Raw genomic sequence first — 20,385 nt, 5'->3', positions numbered from 1 at the left:
CTCCCGTGTAGTTCTGGGCTGATTCCTCACCGTTCTCATGATCATTGCAATCGCACCAACTGTTGTCACCTTGGTCTTGTAGCCCATTCCAGCCTTGTGTAGGTCTACAATCTTGTCCCTGACATCCTTGGAGAGCTCTTTGGTCTTCGCCATGGTGGAAAGTTTGGAATCTGATTGATTGATTGCTTCTGTGGACAGGTGTCTTTTATACAGGTAACAAACTGAGATTAGGAGCACTCCCTTTAAGAGTGTGCTCCTAATCTCAGCTCGTTACCTGTATAAAAGACACCTGGGAGCCAGAAATCTTTCTGATTGAGAGGGGGTCAAATACTTATTTCCCTCATTAAAATGCAAATCAATTTATAACATTTTTGACATGCGTTTTTCTGAATTTTGTTGTTGTTATTCTGTCTCTCACTGTTCAAATAAACCTACCATTAAAATTATAGACTGATAATTTATTTGTCAGTGGGCAAACGTACAAAATCAGCAGGGGATCAAATACTTTTTTCCCTCACTGTATACTGTAGTGAAAAATGTATAGGCAAATGTACAGTATATTTCACAGCACCCATACGGGTGTAGGATCTTAATTTGAGCCAGTTTGCTACAGCAGGAAAATAATCCTGCAATAACAGGAAATCTGAATCATTATGTGGATTATTATGTGGTCATTTTTGAAGGGCTTGATACATTTTTTTCTAAGTGAAAACTAAGTCTGAAATTTCTAAGTGGAAATGACAAACTTCAGAAGACTTTTTAAACCTCAAATACACTACAAGTTTTAAACGTTCTGCATTGCAGGAAAGTTATTCTGCAACAGGGTGATCACATTAATTGTTGTTTGGAAGATCATAGATAATTTAAACAAATGTAAACAAAAGCAAGTCCAAAATGAGTGGATTATTTTCTTGATAAACACACAGTCCCATCAATGCACAAATCAGACTAGTTTTTTTGTGGGCCAATGGCTATAAACAACAATATTATTGCCAATTGTGTCTTTAAACGATGTAAACACATTCCTTCTGATGTGGAATGTATCTATTTTCCCTAGAGGTCGTTGTTGCCTTTGTTTTGTCATTTACAGACAGTTTATTACAGAGCAATTAGATTCCCGTGTATAAAGTGAGTATAACTCGAGAGTAAATGAATATTGTTTAAGTTAGAATAAAAGTATTATGTCATCTGTTGAACAATTACAATCAAGAGCAAGATAATATTGTCAAAATGTGCTCCCTTGTAAAAGAGGCCTTGGGCTCAATGGGATTTCCCTGTTGAAATAAATCAAATAACAAAATGTGACAGATACGCGTTACTAAAGTGGACACCGGCAAGCCCCTCTCCGAAAACCAAAAACATTTCGAGTCGCAGCTGACAGAGGGTGAAGCGGAGGTCACAGAGAACTCAGACACTGATAGGACGGCTGTTTCAGGGATAACGGTTCTGATTGGACATTGGGATTAAACGTCAAATCCACGGGAATGTACAAATGCGACAGAGGAAAGAAAGTGACAATTAGGGTCGGGACAAAGCTTTCAAAGACAGACTTTTGAACAGTTTCGTCTGGATAAAGTTATTGTTTTTGGACAATTAAGTTACTGTTTTCAACAAGCAGCTTGTCTTACAAAATAGAAGAAACTAAGAAACAACTTTTAAAGAATATGAAATGGTGAAGATGTCCTCAAGAACTAGAACACAATCAACTTGTTGACAGCCAGACAAGTGTTGAACTTGCTAGCTGACGTTAACAATGTGAACACAGATCGGATTGCAATATAATGGACGGCAAGGGAACGACCGTTACCAATAGCTGATATTTTTCCACACATTTTGGACGCTTAAGACCGTGGTATTACCAGTACTTCAGCTAGTTAGGTAGTTAACCAACTCGACAGCTGTGAACTTTTACAGAGCTTTCTGTTTGAGTTTGAGAGGCATTATTTTCCTCAGTAGTTATGTTTCCTCTAGATTCGACATGGAACATTTCCTTTGCAGGTTGCGGTTTCTTAGGGATCTATCATATCGGTGTAGCGAGCTGTCTACAGGAACAGTGTCCGTTTCTAGTGCATAATGCCCGGCACATCTACGGGGCATCGGCTGGGGCGCTCACCGCCTCTGCGCTGGTCAGCGGAGCGTGTTTAGGTAGGCAGTGCTGAACTTTCCTCCACTTATCGCATAGTAATTCGACACTGTGTGTGTGTCAGTTTCTAGTCTGGCTTTGCTGTGTCCCTCGCCCTGCCTGTGCACTGTCTGTATGATAATTGTATGCTCTTACCCATCCTGTTTTCCTTGACATTATCCTTGTGAAATGAGTACACATTATGTCTTTTTTCCAATTGCCAGCAATAGCAATGCCCGTTATAATGCCACCACGTTATAACGATAGACCAGCTCTGACATTAACACTATTCTGTCCCTTCTTGATTCCTCATCAGGCGAGGCAGGTGCCAACATCATTGATGTGGCCAAGGATGCCCGGAAGCGTTTCCTGGGGCCTATGCACCCCTCCTTCAACCTGGTGAAGATCATGCGTAACATGCTGTATAAAACCCTGCCACCCGATGCTCACCACCGCGCGACTGGGAGGCTGGGCATATCACTGACCAGGGTGACTGACGGAGAGAACGTCTTGGTGTCCCACTTTAACAGCAAGGAGGAGCTGGTGCAGGTGATGGTCTCGTACCTCAAACACTGACTTGCTGACAAAGCAGGGTTGAGGTCAATTCCATTTAAATTCCAGTCAATTCAGAAAGTAAACCAAATTAGAATTCTGATTCAAAATGTGCCTAATTGAAGGGAATCGGAATTGGAATTTCAACGTACATCCTGAATTGACTGGAATTGAAATGTAAATGGAAATTGACCCCAACCCTGTGACAAAGTATCTGACGTAGATAAGGAAATGAGGGGTCCACCCTCGGGATGTAGCCTAGCTGCTCCTTAGTCCTTTATTAGTGCCCCCCAAAAAACACAACGTTTCAATATACAAATGAGGATATCATTATATAGAACCTGTCTCAAATGAATACTGAGACACATACATCAATGATCTCATCTCATAACCATAAACCCAGACATTGACTTGCAGAAATAGGCTACTCCTTCTGACTCATTGACTAGAGCGGGTGAGTGTCTCAAGTAGTGACTTGCTGCCAAAGTAGGCTATTTTATTAACTGAAACTGATAGGCATGAATACTGAGACACATAGCTATTAGTTACATACCGGTGGGCACATCCCATAAACTCAGACGTAGGACCTGAACAAACATTCATTCTGACCTGTCTGATGGATAACTGTACTAACACTCATAAACATCAACTGCCATAACTAGTGAGAGTCCGAGGCACACACAGTACTGGGATCCAGACCTGTTGAGTTCATGTCAGAATGAGAGTGTGTTACTCGGTTATATACACACACACACACACACACACGCTAATTTGTGTTGTTGCGATGTTGTCTAACGATAATAATGTGTGTTGTCTGTTCTAATCCAGGCCTGTGTCTGTGTACTGTGGACTCATCATAATGTGTTGTGTTCTGATCCAGGCCTGTGTACTGTGGACTCATAATAATGTGTTGTGTTCTGATCCAGGCCTGTGTACTGTGGACTCATAATAATGTGTTGTGTTCTGATCCAGGCCTGTGTACTGTGGACTCATCATAATGTGTTGTGTTCTGATCCAGGCCTGTGTACTGTGGACTCATCATAATGTGTTGTGTTCTGATCCAGGCCTGTGTACTGTGGACTCATCATAATGTGTTGTGTTCTGATCCAGGCCTGTGTACTGTGGACTCATAATAATGTGTTGTGTTCTGATCCAGGCCTGTGTACTGTGGACTCATCATAATGTGTTGTGTTCTGATCCAGGCCTGTGTACTGTGGACTCATCATAATGTGTTGTGTTCTGATCCAGGCCTGTGTACTGTGGACTCATAATAATGTGTTGTGTTCTGATCCAGGCCTGTGTCTGTAGCGCCTATATCCCAGTGTACTGTGGACTGATCATAATGTGTTGTGTTCTGATCCAGGCCTGTGTCTGTAGCGCCTATATCCCAGTGTACTGTGGACTGATCATAATGTGTTGTGTTCTGATCCAGGCCTGTGTCTGTAGCGCCTATATCCCAGTGTACTGTGGACTGATCCCCCCTACGCTGCAGGGTGTGGTGAGTACAACTAGCTTCTAATCATTCAGCGTGTGTGTGATTAGCCAACATTCAAAGAGGATATACTTACCACAATTTCAAAACAAACAGATGGATCTTAATTTGATCACTCTTTTGTTGCTGAGAATTTGCAAACTTGTAGTGTATTCAAGGTTTAAAAAGGCTTCTAAAGTTAGTAATTTCCACTTTAAAACGTCAGACTTGATTTGCCCAAATGAAAAATGTATCAACCCCTACAAAAAATGTCAGTTAATTATAATCCACATAATAATTCACATTTCCTGTTGCTGCAGGATTATTTTCCTGCTGTAGCAAACTGGATCAAATTAAGATCCTACATCTGTGCAGACACTTTTCTGTTGCCAAACAAACCACATGTATGGTGCAAAAATGAGCTTTGAGAAAGCACAGCTGTTGTCAGTAGCAAACAATATTGTTTTCAGAAGTCATTGTTGGCTCTCCCCTCACCTCGAATCTTATTGGTCCGCCCAGCATATTGACCTTTAATCCTGTTCCCTGGCTATAGTTTCCTTGTATTGTTGTTGTTGTCGTTGTTCTTGGCTCAGGGACACTCAGTGTTCTCCTCTTCTATCCGCCGTCTCTCCCTGGGTGGATCCCTCTCTTTCACCTTCTATCCTCCGTCTCTCCCTGGGTGGATCCCTCTCTTTCACCTTCTATCCTCCTTCTCTCTCTGGGTGGATCCCTCTCTTTCACCTTCTATCCTCCTTCTGGGTGGATCCCTCTCTTTCACCTTCTATCCTCTCTCTGGGTGGATCCCTCTCTTTCACCTTCTATCCTCCGTCTCTCCCTGGGTGGATCCCTCTCTTTCACCTTCTATCCTCCTTCTGGGTGGATCCCTCTCTTTCACCTTCTATCCTCTCTCTGGGTAGATCCCTCTCTTTCACCTTCTATCCTCTCTCTGGGTGGATCCCTCTCTTTCACCTTTTATCCTCTCTCTGGGTGGATCCCTCTCTTTCACCTTCTTTCCTCAGTCTCTCTCTGGGTGGATCCCTCTCTTTCACCTTCTATCCTCTCTCTGGGTGGATCCCTCTCTTTCACCTTCTATCCTCTCTCTGGGTGGATCCCTCTCTTTCACCTTCTATCCTCTCTCTGGGTGGATCCCTCTCTTTCACCTTTTATCCTCTCTCTGGGTGGATCCCTCTCTTTCACCTTCTTTCCTCAGTCTCTCTCTGGGTGGATCCCTCTCTTTCACCTTCTATCCTCTCTCTGGGTGGATCCCTCTCTTTCACCTTCTATCCTCCGTCTCTCTCTGGGTGGATCCCTCTCTTTCACCTTCTTTCCTCAGTCTCTCTCTGGGTGGATCCCTCTCTTTCACCTTATATCCTCCCTCTGGGTGGATCCCTCTCTTTCACCTTCTATCCTCTCTCTGGGTGGATCCCTCTCTTTCACCTTCTATCCTCCCTCTGGGTGGATCCCTCTCTTTCACCTTCTATCCTCTCTCTGGGTGGATCCCTCTCTTTCACCTTCTATCCTCTCTCTGGGTGGATCCCTCTCTTTCACCTTCTATCCTCCGTCTCTCTCTGGGTGGATCCCTCTCTTTCACCTTCTATCCTCTCTCTGGGTGGATCCCTCTCTTTCACCTTCTATCCTCCGTCTCTCTCTGGGTGGATCCCTCTCTTTCACCTTCTCTGGAATATTTGTTTAATTTCTTTCCAGCCTTTCAGACTCTGTTGAATGACACACAACCACACGTGTCTCACGTTCAATGTGGGAAATATAGAGGCACAGTACCACATTCGTGATTTTTGCTTTCTGACAATGATAAGTGAGAAAGTCACCTACATTTTACATGACATTTTAGTCATTTAGCAGACACTTTTATACTTTTATAATCAGTGCAAAACATGTTGTTATAGACAAATAGCACATAACAGGTTTATATAACAAGTTAAGTACCCATATGTATTGGAGTTCATATTAGTTCAGAATTAGCTGTCATGAGGGGAAGATAGTATTTGTGGAGCTGGACTGGACCACCTCTCAGTTTGGTACAGGGCTTTTCTAGGACTGGACCACCTCTCAGTTTGGTACAGGGCTTTTCTAGGACTGGACCATCTCTCAGTTTGGTACAGGGCTTGTCTAGGACTGCACCACCTCTCAGTTTGGTACAGGGCTTTTCTAGGACTGGACCACCTCTCAGTTTGGTACAGGGCTTTTCTAGGACTGGACCACCTCTCAGTTTGGTACAGGGCTTTTCTAGGGCTGGACCACCTCTCAGTTTGGTACAGGGCTTTTCTAGGACTGGTCCACCTCTCAGTTTGGTACAGGGCTTTTCTAGGACTGCGCCATCTCTCAGTTTGGTACAGGGCTTTTCTAGGACTGGACCACCTCTCAGTTTGGTACAGGGCTTATCTAGGGCTGGACCACCTCTCAGTTTGGTACAGGGCTTTTCTAGGACTGGACCACCTCTCAGTTTGGTACAGGGCTTTTCTAGGACTGCGCCATCTCTCAGTTTGGTACAGGGCTTTTCTAGGACTGCGCCATCTCTCAGTTTGGTACAGGGCTTTTCTAGGGCTGGACCACCTCTCAGTTTGGTACAGGGCTTGTCTAGGACTGGACCACCTCTCAGTTTGGTACAGGGCTTTTCTAGGACTGGACCACCTCTCAGTTTGGTACAGGGCTTTTCTAGGACTGGACCACCTCTCAGTTTGGTACAGGGCTTTTCTAGGGCTGGACCACCTCTCAGTTTGGTACAGGGCTTTTCTAGGACTGGACCACCTCTCAGTTTGGTACAGGGCTTTTCTAGGACTGCGCCATCTCTCAGTTTGGTACAGGGCTTTTCTAGGACTGCGCCATCTCTCAGTTTGGTACAGGGCTTTTCTAGGAATGCGCCATCTCTCAGTTTGGTACAGGGCTTTTCTAGGACTGGACCACCTCTCAGTTTGGTACAGGGCTTTTCTAGAACTGCGCCATCTCTCAGTTTGGTACAGGGCTTTTCTAGGATCTATTATTGAGACACGCCAGGCTACCTCTCTCAAGGTTGTCCTCTCCTGTCCTCTGAATGTCTGGACACTGGACCTGACGTCACTATAAAACTATCAACAGACATAAAACACATCCCATGCCCCCCGTCAGTTTCCACACTTTTACCCTACAGGGTATTTACTTAAAGCATGCCAAGATAATGCTTGATAACTTGCGTAAGTCTTTATATTGTGTTATTATAAAGCTTATAATATATTGTCTCTCTATGTAGCAACATTGCAACTGACTCAAAATGGTTGGTATTTAGTTATCTCTCTGTCTAACTCTCCCTCCCTCCCTCCCTCCCTCCCTCCCTCCCTCCCTCCCTCCCTCCCTCCCTCCCTCCCTCCTACCCCCAGCGTTACGTGGACGGTGGCATCAGTGATAATCTGCCACAGTATGAGCTGAAGAACACCATCACTGTGTCTCCATTCTCTGGAGAGAGTGACATCTGTCCTAGAGATAGATCCACCAACATGCATGAACTACGTTTCACCAACACCTCCATCCAGTTTACACTCACCAACCTCTACAGAGTGTCCAGAGCTCTGTTCCCGCCCGATCCACAGGTACACACCAACACCTCCATCCAGTTTACACTCACCAACCTCTACAGAACCACCAGGCAGACAGATGGACATGGGACTCTGAATGTGTCTCGGGGAAGATATCTAATGTGTCTGTCTGTCTGTGTTTGTTTGTTTCAGGTTATGAAGGCCATGTGTAAACAGGGGTACAAAGATGCTCTTCACTTTCTAAAGATTAACGGTAAGACACCATTCTAGCAGTTCTATTATATGACTCTATATTAGATCAGGCTTGGTATAGAGTAGTTCTACAGGTGGGAATGAATTGTCAGAAAGGTACTTGAAATGACTGACAAATGTCCAACCAAAGAGATAGACTGTGTATGGTTTGGCTGTCTTGGTCATGTGTGTGTGTTTGACTGTGTGTTTCAGGACTGTTGAATCACACAGGACCCCACAGACCTCTGATAGCCGACGTTGAGGATGAGGAAGATGATGTCATGGAGGATGATGACGATGCAGAACACGGGGAGCATCATGTGGAGAATGAGCTCCGACCCGGAGAGAAAGGGTCAGCGGTAGCCCCCTCCGAGTCCAAATCCAACGTCGAGGATCACATCTTTGAGCACCTGCCACCCAGACTACACAAAGGTAGGATAGACAGCACCAAAATAATACATTGTATTTAAGCGCCTTTGAAAACAAACAAGGACAGTGTAAAACCAAGACAAACACAGCTAAATATGAGTGATTTATTGTTGTCATGGATATAGAACATGATCAGGGGAGATGGCACCTTTTCAGCACAAGGCCTTTCTCAAGCCCAGTCTCCAGAGCATGTCTCAGAAAAGCCCCAGACTACTGACAAAGCCCCAACCAACCAGAGACTGGTCTAGAGAAAAACCTGAACAACTTGTTTCTACTTTAGTTGTAGCTTTAGGCCAGGGGACCCACTGTGTAGCGCTGTTCTTGCTTACAGTATGTTACAATGTGAGAGAGTAAGTCAGCCAGCCAGCCAGCCAGCCAGCCAGCCATCCAGCCAGCCAGCCAGTCAGCCAGCCAGTCAGCCAGCCAGCCAGCCAGCCAGCCAGTCAGCCAGTCAGCCAGCCAGCCAGCCAGCCAGCCAGCCAGCCAGCCAGTCAGCCAGCCAGCCAGCCAGTCAGCCAGCCAGCCAGCCAGTCAGTCAGCCAGTCAGCCAGCCAGCCAGCCAGTCAGCCAGTCAGTCAGCTAGCCAGTCAGCCACCCAGTCAGCCAGCCAGTCAGCCAGTCAGTCAGTCAGTCAGTCAGCCAGCCAGTCAGTCAGTAATGTTTTCAGTGAGTGAGTTGTTCTCTCTCTGTCTCCCTCTGTAGGTGGTAATGTTTTCAGTGAGTGAGTTGTTCTCTCAATTCAGTTCAATTCAATTTCAATTTAAGGGCTTTATTGGCATGGGAAACGTATGTTAACATCGCCAAAGCAAGTGAAGTAGATAGTAAACAAAAGTGAAATAAACAATACATATTAACAGTAAACATTACACTCAGAAGTTTCAAAAGAATAAAGACATTTCAAATGTCATATTATATATATATACAGTGTTGTAACAATGTGCAAATAGTTAAAGTACAAATGGGAAAATAAATAAACATAAATATGGGTTGTATTTACAATGGTGTTTGTTCTTCACTGGTTGCCCTTTTCTTGTGGCAACAGGTCACAAATCTTGCAGCTGTGATGGCACACTGTGGTTTTTCACCCAGTAGATAAGGGAGTTTATCAAAATTGGGTTTGTTTTCGAATTCTTTGTGGATCGCTGTAATCTGAGAGAAATATGTGTCTCTAATATGGTCATACATTTGGCAGGAGGTTAGGAAGTCTCTCTCTGTCTCCCTCTGTAGGTGGTAATGTTTTCAGTGAGTGAGTTGTTCTCTCTCTGTCTCCCTCTGTAGGTGGTAATGTTTTCAGTGAGTGAGTTGTTCTCTCTCTGTCTCTGTAGATCTGGTGGTGTATTGTAGAGTACTGTGTATTCAGGGAAAGTTTGGAGTGTTCTAAGTGTTCTCCCTTCACTCTGTCTCTCTCTGTAGATCTGGTTCTAGAGTGTTCTAAGTGTTCTCTCTTCTCTCTGTCTCTCTCTGTAGCTCTGTTTCTAGAGTGTTCTAAGTGTTCTCTCTTCTCTCTGTCTCTCTCTGTAGCTCTGGTTCTAGAGTGTTCTAAGTGTTCTCTCTTCTCTCTGTCTCTCTCTGTAGCTCTGGTTCTAGAGTGTTCTAAGTGTTCTCTCTTCTCTCTGTCTCTCTCTGTAGCTCTGGTTCTAGAGTGTTCTAAGTGTTCTCTCTTCTCTCTGTTTCTCTGTAGCTCTGGTTCTAGAGTGTTCTAAGTGTTCTCTCTTCTCTCTGTCTCTCTCTGTAGCTCTGGTTCTAGAGTGTTCTAAGTGTTCTCTCTTCTCTCTGTCTCTCTCTGTAGCTCTGGTTCTAGAGTGTTCTAAGTGTTCTCTCTTCTCTCTGTCTCTCTCTGTAGCTCTGGTTCTAGAGTGTTCTAAGTGTTCTCTCTTCTCTCTGTCTCTCTCTGTAGCTCTGGTTCTAGAGTGTTCTAAGTGTTCTCTCTTCTCTCTGTCTCTCTCTGTAGCTCTGGTGGAAGCCTGCAAGGAGAGATACAGTCTGGGCCAGTCGCTAAGCAACCTGCTGCCAGTCAGGATGGCGACAGCTATGATGCTTCCCTACACCCTCCCCCTGGAGTCTGCTCTGTCCATGACTGTTAGGTAAGACTAGACCCTACACCCTCCCCCTGGAGTCTGTCCATGACTGTTAGGTAAGACTAGACCCTACACCCTCCCCCTGGAGTCTGTCCATGACTGTTAGGTAAGACTAGACCCTACACCCTCCCCCTGGAGTCTGTCCATGACTGTTAGGTAAGACTAGACCCTACACCCTCCCCCTGGAGTCTGTCCATGACTGTTAGGTAAGACTAGACCCTACACCCTAGACCCTCCCTCTGGAGTCTGCTCTGTCTATGACTGTTAGGTAAGACTAGACCCTACACCCTACACCCTCCCCCTGGAGTCTGCTCTGTCTATGACTGTTAGGTAAGACTAGACCCTACACCCTCCCCCTGGAGTCTGCTCTGTCTATGACTGTTAGGTAAGACTAGACCCTACACCCTAGACCCTCCCCCTGGAGTCTGTCTATGACTGTTAGGTAAGACTAGACCCTACACCCTCCCTCTGGAGTCTGTCTATGACCGTTAGGTAAGACTAGACCCTACACCCTCCCTCTGGAGTCTGTCTATGACTGTTAGGTAAGACTAGACCCTACACCCTCCCTCTGGAGTCTGTCTATGACTGTTAGGTAAGACTAGACCCTACACCCTCCCTCTGGAGTCTGTCTATGACTGTTAGGTAAGACTAGACCCTACACCCTACACTCTCCCTCTGGAGTCTGTCTATGACTGTTAGGTAAGACTAGACCCTACACCCTACACTCTCCCTCTGGAGTCTGTCTATGGCTGTTAGGTAAGTGTACTAAAGTCACTCAGATCAAACTGTGTTGCTGGCGTTTCGCACGCAGGACCACAAACACTTAGTGGACTGAAATAATGTCAGGGACATAGCCAGTGGCTCTGGACCACAAACACTTAGAGGACTGAAATAATGTCAGGGACATAGCCAGTGGCTCTGTAGCCACAGGGAACTGCTAACTCCTGCTCTGGGTTGGCTACGCTCCTGTTATATTTCTGTACCTTGTATCACTTTCTTTATCTCAGTTTAGAAACTACCGGACTTTCACCTTTACCGTCAATGCAGAAAGATACAGAGGGTGTGGTCTGGCTGTCTGTCATAGTGAATGTCTGGGTCCGGTTCACTAAATGATAAAAAACAAGGAGAGCCTACCTGAACTTAGTACATAACAATCACTCATGTTGTTTTCCATTGCATGCTGTGTTGGTCGTGCTGTGTTGGTCGTGCTGTGTTGGTCGTGCTGTGTTGGTCGTGCTGTGTTGGTCGTGCTGTGTTGGTCGTGCTGCGTTGGTCGTGCTGTGTTGGTCGTGCTGTGTTGGTCGTGCTGTGTTGGTCGTGCTGTGTTGGTCGTGCTGTGTTGTTGACTGTCATGACTAATGCCAGTTTGACTGTATGATCATATATTTATCATATATATATATACAGTGAGGGCAAAAAATATTTGATCCCCTGCTGATTTTGTACGTTTGCCCACTGACAAAGAAATTATCAGTTTATAATTTTAATGGTAGGTTTATTTGAACAGTGAGAGACAGAATAACAACAAAGAAATCCTGAAAAATGCATGTCAAAAATGTTATAAATTGATTTGCATTTTAATGAGGGAAATAAGTATTTGACCCCTCTGCAAAATATGACTTAGTACTTGGTGGCAAAACCCCTTGTTGGCAATCACAGAGGTCAGACGTTTCTTGTAGTTGGCCACCAGGTTTGCACACATCTCAGGAGGGATTTTGTCCCACTCCTCTTTGCAGATCTTCTCCAAGTCATTAAGGTTTCGAGGCTGGTGTTTGGCAACTCGAACCTTCAGCTCCCTCCACAGATTTTCTATGGGATTAAGGTCTGGAGACTGGCTAGGCCACTCCAGGAACTTAATATGCTTCTTCTTGAGCCACTCCTTTGTTGCCTTGGCCGTGTGTTTTGGGGCATTGTCATGCTGGAATACCCATCTATGACCCATTTTCAATGCCCTGGTTGAGGGAAGGAGGTTCTCACCCAAGATTTGACGGTACATGGCCCCGTCCATCGTCCCTTTGATGCGGTGAAGTTGTCCTGTCACCTTAGCAGAAAAACACCCCCAAAGCATAATGTTTCCACCTCCATGTTTGACGGTGAGGATGGTGTTCTTGGGGTCATAGGCAGCATTCCTCCTCCTCCAAACATGGCGAGTTGAGTTGATGGCAAAGAGCTCGATTTTGGTCTCATCTGACCACAACACTTTCACCCAGTTCTCCTCTGAATCATTCAGATGTTCATTGGCAAACTTCAGACAGGCCTGTATATGTGCTTTCTTGAGCAGGGGGACCTTGCGTGCGCTGCAGGATTTTATTCCTTCACGGCGTAGTGTGTTACCAATTGTTTTCTTGGTGACTATGGTCCCAGCTGCCTTGAGATCATTGACAAGATCCTCCCGTGTAGTTCTGGGCTGATTCCTCACCGTTCTCATGATCATTGCAACTCCACGAGGTGAGATCTTGCATGGAGCCCCAGGCCGAGGGAGATTGACAGTTATTTTGTGTTTCTTCCATTTGCGAATAATCGCACCAACTGTTGTCACCTTCTCACCAAGCTGCTTGGCGATGGTCTTGTAGCCCATTCCAGCCTTGTGTAGGTCTACAATCTTGTCCCTGACATCCTTGGAGAGCTCTTTGGTCTTGGCCATGGTGGAGAGTTTGGATTCTGATTGATTGATTGCTTCTGTGGACAGGTGTCTTTTATACAGGTAACAAACTGAGATTAGGAACACTCCCTTTAAGAGTGTGCTCCTAATCTCAGCTCGTTACCTGTATAAAAGACACCTGGGAGACAGAAATCTTTCTGATTGAGAGGGGGTCAAATACTTATTTCCCTCATTAAAATGCAAATCAATTTATAACATTTTTGACATGCGTTTTTCTGGATTTTTGTTGTTGTTATTCTGTCTCTCACTGTTCAAATAAACCTACCATTAAAATTATAGACTGATCATTTCTTTGTCAGTGGGCAAACGTACAAAATCAGCAGGGGATCAAATACTTGTTTCCCTCACTGTATATATATATATACATACATGGTACTTTTATATAAAGCAGTCACATAACAATAATACATTACCAAACAAAAGTTATTTAATCCCACCCCCCAGCCAGTCTCAGCCCATCCCACCAATCACCATAGACCACCCTCGTTTGGTTTCCATGTGCCATATATTTTTCAATTGTGCTGTGGTGTTTTACATACATTTTTAACCTTTCTAATCGTATAGTATCCACAGATTGTTTGCTAAAGATGAAAACCTTCCTACAAGTATTATTATATCATTTATTGACTGACTATGGCTTTCCAAATCGCCCCAACACTGCTATTTGTAAGGTAAATTTTTAAGTGAATGTTGTGATTTTTTAACCATTCCTGGACCTGTGACCAGAAGCAAGCTACATAGGGGCAATACCAGAATAAATGATCTAGTGATTCTGTCTCTTCACAGCAAAATCTACAGAGCTGAGATTGTTGTATGCCCCATATATATATAGCATTCTGTTGGTGGCAAGAATTGTATATAATAATTTAAATAGAAAAACTCGAAGTGTTGAATCAAGTGTTGTTTTTTGTACCAGTCCATAAACCATGTGCCGTGGAATCGGTACGTCGAAAATCTTTTCCCATTTATTTTGCAACCTGTATGGGGCAGCTGTCCGATTTTCTGTCCTCAAATGAAACTGGTATTTTTTCTATTTATGCTAATTCCTTTCAGCCAATTTGTATCTTTAATATATGGCAGGCAAACAAGTTCCCTACCTTCTCCCTTTTCCAATTGCCTCCTCCATTTTTTGTGGTAATGCTGCAATCAGTTGGTTGTAGGTTTGGATTGAGCAGACATTCCCATATATTTTCAATAGCTGCATATGTGACATAACTCCACCGTTTCTATTCATAATATCATGAATAAATATAATACCAATTTTAAAAAAAATTTCCATAAAGAATGTTTTTTTATTAATCAGTACAGTGCCTTGCAAAAGTATTCATCCCCCTTGGCATTTTTCCTATTTTGTTCCATTACAACCTGTAATTTTAATTGATTTTTATTTGGATGTCATGTAATGGACACACACAACATAGTCCAAATTGGTGAAGTGAAATGAAAAAAATAACTTGTTTCAAAAGATTCAAAAAAATAAATAACGGAAAAGTGGTGCGTGCATATGTATTCACCCACTTTGCTATGAAGCCCCTAAATAAGTTCTGGTGCAACCAATTACCTTCAGAAGTCACATAATTAGTTAAATAAAGTCAGCCTGTGTGCAATCTATGTGTCACATGATCTGTCACATGATCACAGTATATATACACCTGTTCTGAAAGGCCCCAGAGTCTGCAACACCACTAAGCAAGGGGCACCACCAAGCAAGCGGCACCATGAAGACCAAGGAGCTCTCCAAACAGGTCAGGGACAAAGTTGTGGAGAAGTACAGATCAGGATTGGGTTATAAAAAAAACTATCAGAAACTTCGAACATCCCACGGAGCACCATTAAATCCATGGAATGATGGAAAGAATATGGCACAACAACAAACCTGCCAAGAGAGGGCCGTGCCAAAAGGCATGTGGAAGATTCCCCAAACATATGGAAGAAGGTACTCTGGTCAGATGAGACTCAAATTGAGCTTTTTGGCCATCAAGGAAAACGCTATGTCTGGCGCAAACCCAACACCTCTCATCACCCCGAGAACACCATACCCACAGTGAAGCATGGTGGTGGCAGCATCGTGCTGTGGGGATGTTTTTCATCGGCAGGGACTGGGAAACTGGTCAGAATTGAAGGAATGATGAATGGAGCTAAATACGGGGAAATTCTTGAGGGAAACCTGTTTCAGTCTTCCAGAGATTTGAGACTTGGACGGAGCAGTTTTGCCTTGAAGAATGCGCAAAAATCTCAGTGGCTAGATGTGCCAAGCTTGTAGAGACATACCCCAAGAGACATGCAGCTGTAATTGGTGGCTCTACAAAGTATTGACTTTGGGGGGGGGGGGGGGTGAATAGTTATGCATGCTCAAGTTTTCTGTTTTTTTGTCTTATTTCTTGTTTGTTTCACAATAAAACATATTTTGCATCTTCAAAGTTGTATAAATCAAATGATACAAACCGCCAAAAAATCCATTTTAATTCCAGGTTGTAAGGCAACAAAATAGGAAAAATGCCAGGGGGGGTGAATACTTTCGCAAGCCACTGTATATTTGAGTTTAACCATAACATTTGTTGTAATATTTGTTCTATCTTTTCTGGAGGATAAAATTGAAATTGTAACCAGCTTTGTATGGCTTGTTTAAGAAAGGGTGATACTTTAAACAACATTTCACTTTCAATTAGTTGGAAATTAGAAGTTGTAATCTGTATAAAGGGAAAAGGGCCATTTTTGAACAAAGGATGAGTCTTTCTTAATAATCTACTGGAGAACCATTTTGGGTTTAAGTATAATTTATGTATGAGTGAAGCTTTTATTGAGAGGTTTAAAGCTTTAATATTTAATAATTTTAGCCCCCCCAACTCATATTCATTATATAAATAGGCACGTTTAGTTTTGTTGGGCTAAGCATTCCAAATAAAATGAAATATTATTTTCTCATATGATTTAATAAACAAGTCGTCTGGAGTAGGCAGTGCCATTAGTAAGTATGTAAACTGTGATGGGCCAAAGTATTTACCTCTCCATGGTTGCAGAATGTTATCTTTTTTTGCAAACTTTCTATTGAAATTGATTGTGTTAAGTTCATTTATATTTTTTTGACATGTGAATACCAAGTATGTCTACTTCACCATCCGTCCATTTTATTGGTAAACTACAAGGTAGTGTAAACACTGTGTATTTTAACCATCCCAATACGTTAATATGGTACACTTGTCATAATTAGGTTTTAGTCCGGAGAGGCTAGAAAAGTGATCCAGATCTTCAGTGAGACCGTTCAGGGATCCAGATTGCGGACTTTAAAAAAAACTTGAGTCATCGGCATACATTGACACTTTTGTTTTCATCCCCTGGATTTCTAACCCCTTGATGTTCTTGTTGGATCTAATTTTAATAGCTAGCATTTCAATGGCCATAATAAATAGATAGGGAGACAACGGACAGCCTTGTTTTACTCCTCTTAAAAGCTCAATACTTTCTGAGAAGTAACCATTTTACACCTGGGGTTGCTGGACATAAATTTAACCCATTGTATAAGAGATTCACCGAATTAAAGTAATCCAGGCATTTATATATATATTCTAGTCGTACTTTATCAAACGCCTTTTCAAAGTCTGCTATGAAGACCAAGCCTGGTATCTTTGATGTTTCATAATGTTAAATTGTTTCAAGTAATTGTCGTATATTATCTCCAATGTATCGTCCATGTAAAAAAAAAACCTGTCTGATTAGGATGAACAATACCTGGTAAAACCTTTTTAATTCTGAGTGCTATATATTTCGCCAGGATTTTCGCATCACAACATTGAAGTGTAAGAGGCCTCCAGTTTTTTTTTTTATGGGACTGGATCTTTATACTTACCACCTGGGTCCTGTTTTAGTAGTAATGAAATCAGACCTTCTTGTTGAGTACCTAAAAGTCTACCATTTTTATAGGAGTAATTAAAACACGCTAATAATGGATCTTTGTGAGTACACCAAAAAAGGTCTGATATACCTCTCTGGTATACCATCTAGCCCTGGGGTTTTTACAGACTGAAAATATTGAATTGCCTCAAAAAGTTCCTCTTCTGTAAGTTGGCTTTCACACGGGTCTTTCTGTACATTTGTTAATTTTACATTATTTTTATTATTATTATTATTATTATTAGGAAAGAAATCCTTACAGTTAACATCATTGAGTGGAAATGGAGGAGACTGAAAAGAAAACATATGCTTAAAATATTTAGCTTCCTCTTTCAAAATATAATTTGGGTGAATCGTGGATGACTCCATCATTTGTAACGAGTTTGTGTAAGTTATGTTTGGTAACATTTCTATGTTGAAGATTCAAGAAAAATTTTGTGCATTTTTCACCATTTTCCATCCAATTCACTTTATTTTTGTAATATATATTATATATTACTAATGCCCTGTCTCTTCTCTCAGATTGTTAGAGTGGCTGCCTGATGTTCAGGAGGATGTGGGATGGATCAGAGAGCAGGTCGTTAAGATGCTGCAGTGTGCTGTGATCCGGGCCACCAAGACTGTCTCCAACCACGTCTCTGCAAAGTAAGTTATTATACAGACAGACAGACAGACAGACAGGCAGGCATGAGGCATTCTCATACATTTTTTATCGATTTTGCACACAAACAACAGAGAAAACTCTTAATTCAGCATCGTCTGAGATGAATGTCTCTCTCTCTCTCTCTCTACCGGTGGTTCTCCCACATTCTCACCTGAAGTCCTTACGTCTCATGATCTAATGAGTCTCTCTCTTTAGATGTTACTACCAGTTGGAACTACGTCACTGCAAGTCCCTGCCTGCCCAGCTCATCCCTGCCGGCCTGCTCCCTGGCTGGGTTAGTGGAGGCAGCTCCTCTGTCCTGGATATTATCAGCCGTCTGGACCAATACCAGAGGCAGCTGCTGCCGGGCTCCTTCTGTGTCAACCTGGACCTCCGGGGCTCCTTCTACACCGAGGGGACCACAGGAGGGACCCCAGGCCCAGGAGGGTCAACCGGAGCTGGGGAAGAAGGACCAGGACCAGCCCTGGCCCCTATGGCCTCCACCATAGACCCAGAGGAGGTAGAGGGGATGGGGCTGATGATGAGGAGGCTCAATGAAAACCACAACTCTACTCCAGCCTCACTCTAATATTATAATGTATCCTGTATGAAAAGGACTAGGGTGGACTGTAAATTAGGGAGTGTCCAGAGGGTAAATTAGGGCGTGTCCAAAGGGTAAATTAGGGAGTGTCCAGAGGGTAAATTAGGGAGTGTCCAGAGGGTAAATTAGGGCGTATCCAAAGGGTAAATTAGGGCGTGTCCAGAGGGTAAATTAGGGCGTGTCCAGAGGGTAAATTAGGGCGTGTCCAGAGGGTAAATTAGGGAGTTGGTGAAATGGCATGATCCTTCAGAACAATGCCACTGAGCAGACGCTTTTATCCAACCCCACGTTCAGTACACTGAGTCAAACCCACATTCAGTACACTGAGTCAAACCCACGTTCAGTACACTGAGTCAAACCCACATTCAGTACACTGAGCCAAACCCACGTTCAGTACACTGAGCCAAACCCACATTCAGTACACTGAGCCAAACCCACGTTCAGTACACTGAGTCAAACCCACATTCAGTACACTGAGCCAAACCCACGTTCAGTACACTGAGCCAAACCCACGTTCAGTACACTGAGCCAAACCCACGTTCAGTACACTGAGTCAAACCCACGTTCAGTACACTGAGCCAAACCCACGTTCAGTACACTGAGCCAAACCCACGTTCAGTACACTGAGTCAAACCCACATTCAGTACACTGAGCCAAACCCACGTTCAGTACACTGAGCCAAACCCACGGTCAGTACACTGAGTCAAACCCACGTTCAGTACACTGAGTCAAACCCACGTTCAGTACACTGAGTCAAACCCACATTCAGTACACTGAGTCAAACCCACGTTCAGTACACTGAGCCAAACCCACGTTCAGTACACTGAGCCAAACCCACGTTCAGTACACTGAGCCAAACCCACGTTCAGTACACTGAGTCAAACCCACGTTCAGTACACTGAGTCAAACCCCACGTTCAGTACACTGAGCCAAACCCACGTTCAGTACACTGAGCCAAACCCCACGTTCAGTACACTGAGCCAAACCCACGTTCAGTACACTGAGTCAACCCCACGTTCAGTACACTGAGTCAAACCCCACGTTCAGTACACTGAGCCAAACCCACGTTCAGTACACTGAGTCAACCCCACGTTCAGTACACTGAGTCAAACCCACTTTTCTATTAGGATCACAGACAGTTGATACCTAGCCTAGGCACCTACAGGGCCAGGGACCTTCAAGAACCTTGCACCGATCTGCATAATGTCGTCTGTTCAGACAGCACCTTAGAATGACGTCTACTTCTTTCTGTTGAGTTGTTACCCCTCCTCTGGCTCTGATAACAAGCCCCGTCAGCTCATCATTACACAGTGCCCAACAAACAGTATTTTATATTGTTTTATGTTTTATGTAATATAACGTTAGGCTATAATCAATACACTGTGACAGGGCCATAAAGGGTAGTGCTCATCAGTGAGGAAATTGGATCTCCCATTTTGTTTCATTTTATCACCACTTATTTACAGCCAACTGTATAATATTTGTGTTGACTGGTGGACTGTTTTTAGAGTGTTTGTGTTCTGGTGGACTATTCATTCTGACAATGAGGGACTTAATGCACGTGCCAACCAATGTACTATTCATTCTGACAATGAGGGACTTAATGCACGTGCCAACCAATGTACTATTCATTCTGACAATGAGGGACTTAATGCACGTGCCAACCAATGTACTATTCATTCTGACAATGAGGGACTTAATGCACGTGCCAACCAATGTACTATTCATTCTGACAATGAGGGACTTAATGCACGTGCCAACCAATGTACTATTCATTCTGACAATGAGGGACTTAATGCACGTGCCAACCAATGTACTATTCATTCTGACAATGAGGGACTTAATGCACGTGCCAACCAATGTACTATTCATTCTGACAATGAGGGACTTAATGCACGTGCCAACCAATGTACTATTCATTCTGACAATGAGGGACTTAATGCACGTGCCAACCAATGTACTATTCATTCTGAACCAATTGTTACTGTTTCTGTCTTTTTCTTTTTATAGGTCAACTTGTTTTGTTTTGCCAATATTTATATGAGTAAAATTACAATACAGTGGGGGAAAAAAGTATTTAGTCAGCCACCAATTGTGCAAGTTCTCCCACTTGAAAAGATGAGAGAGGCCTGTAATTTTCATCATAGGTACACGTCAACTATGACAGACAAAATGAGA

General features: G+C 43.5%; 1 protein-coding gene across 1 annotated transcript; it reads left to right on the top strand.

The window, feature by feature from the left end:
* Positions 1-1,521: 1,521 nt before the first annotated feature.
* Positions 1,522-20,185, top strand: LOC311148552 (patatin-like phospholipase domain-containing protein 2). Its single transcript, XM_084185539.1, has 9 exons — positions 1,522-2,145; positions 2,439-2,671; positions 4,107-4,172; positions 7,517-7,726; positions 7,865-7,925; positions 8,117-8,335; positions 10,284-10,416; positions 17,486-17,608; positions 17,823-20,185. The coding sequence occupies exons 1-9, from the start codon at positions 1,959-1,961 to the stop codon at positions 18,193-18,195; spliced, it is 1,605 nt and encodes a 534-aa protein (XP_084041665.1). The 5' UTR covers positions 1,522-1,958; the 3' UTR covers positions 18,196-20,185.
* The last annotated feature ends 200 nt before the right edge of the window (positions 20,186-20,385 follow it).

Source organism: Coregonus lavaretus, assembly GCF_964263955.1.
Source record: "Coregonus lavaretus genome assembly, chromosome: 21".
Classification (NCBI taxonomy): Eukaryota; Metazoa; Chordata; class Actinopteri; order Salmoniformes; family Salmonidae; genus Coregonus; species Coregonus lavaretus.
This window is presented reverse-complemented; position numbering and strand designations above follow the sequence as displayed.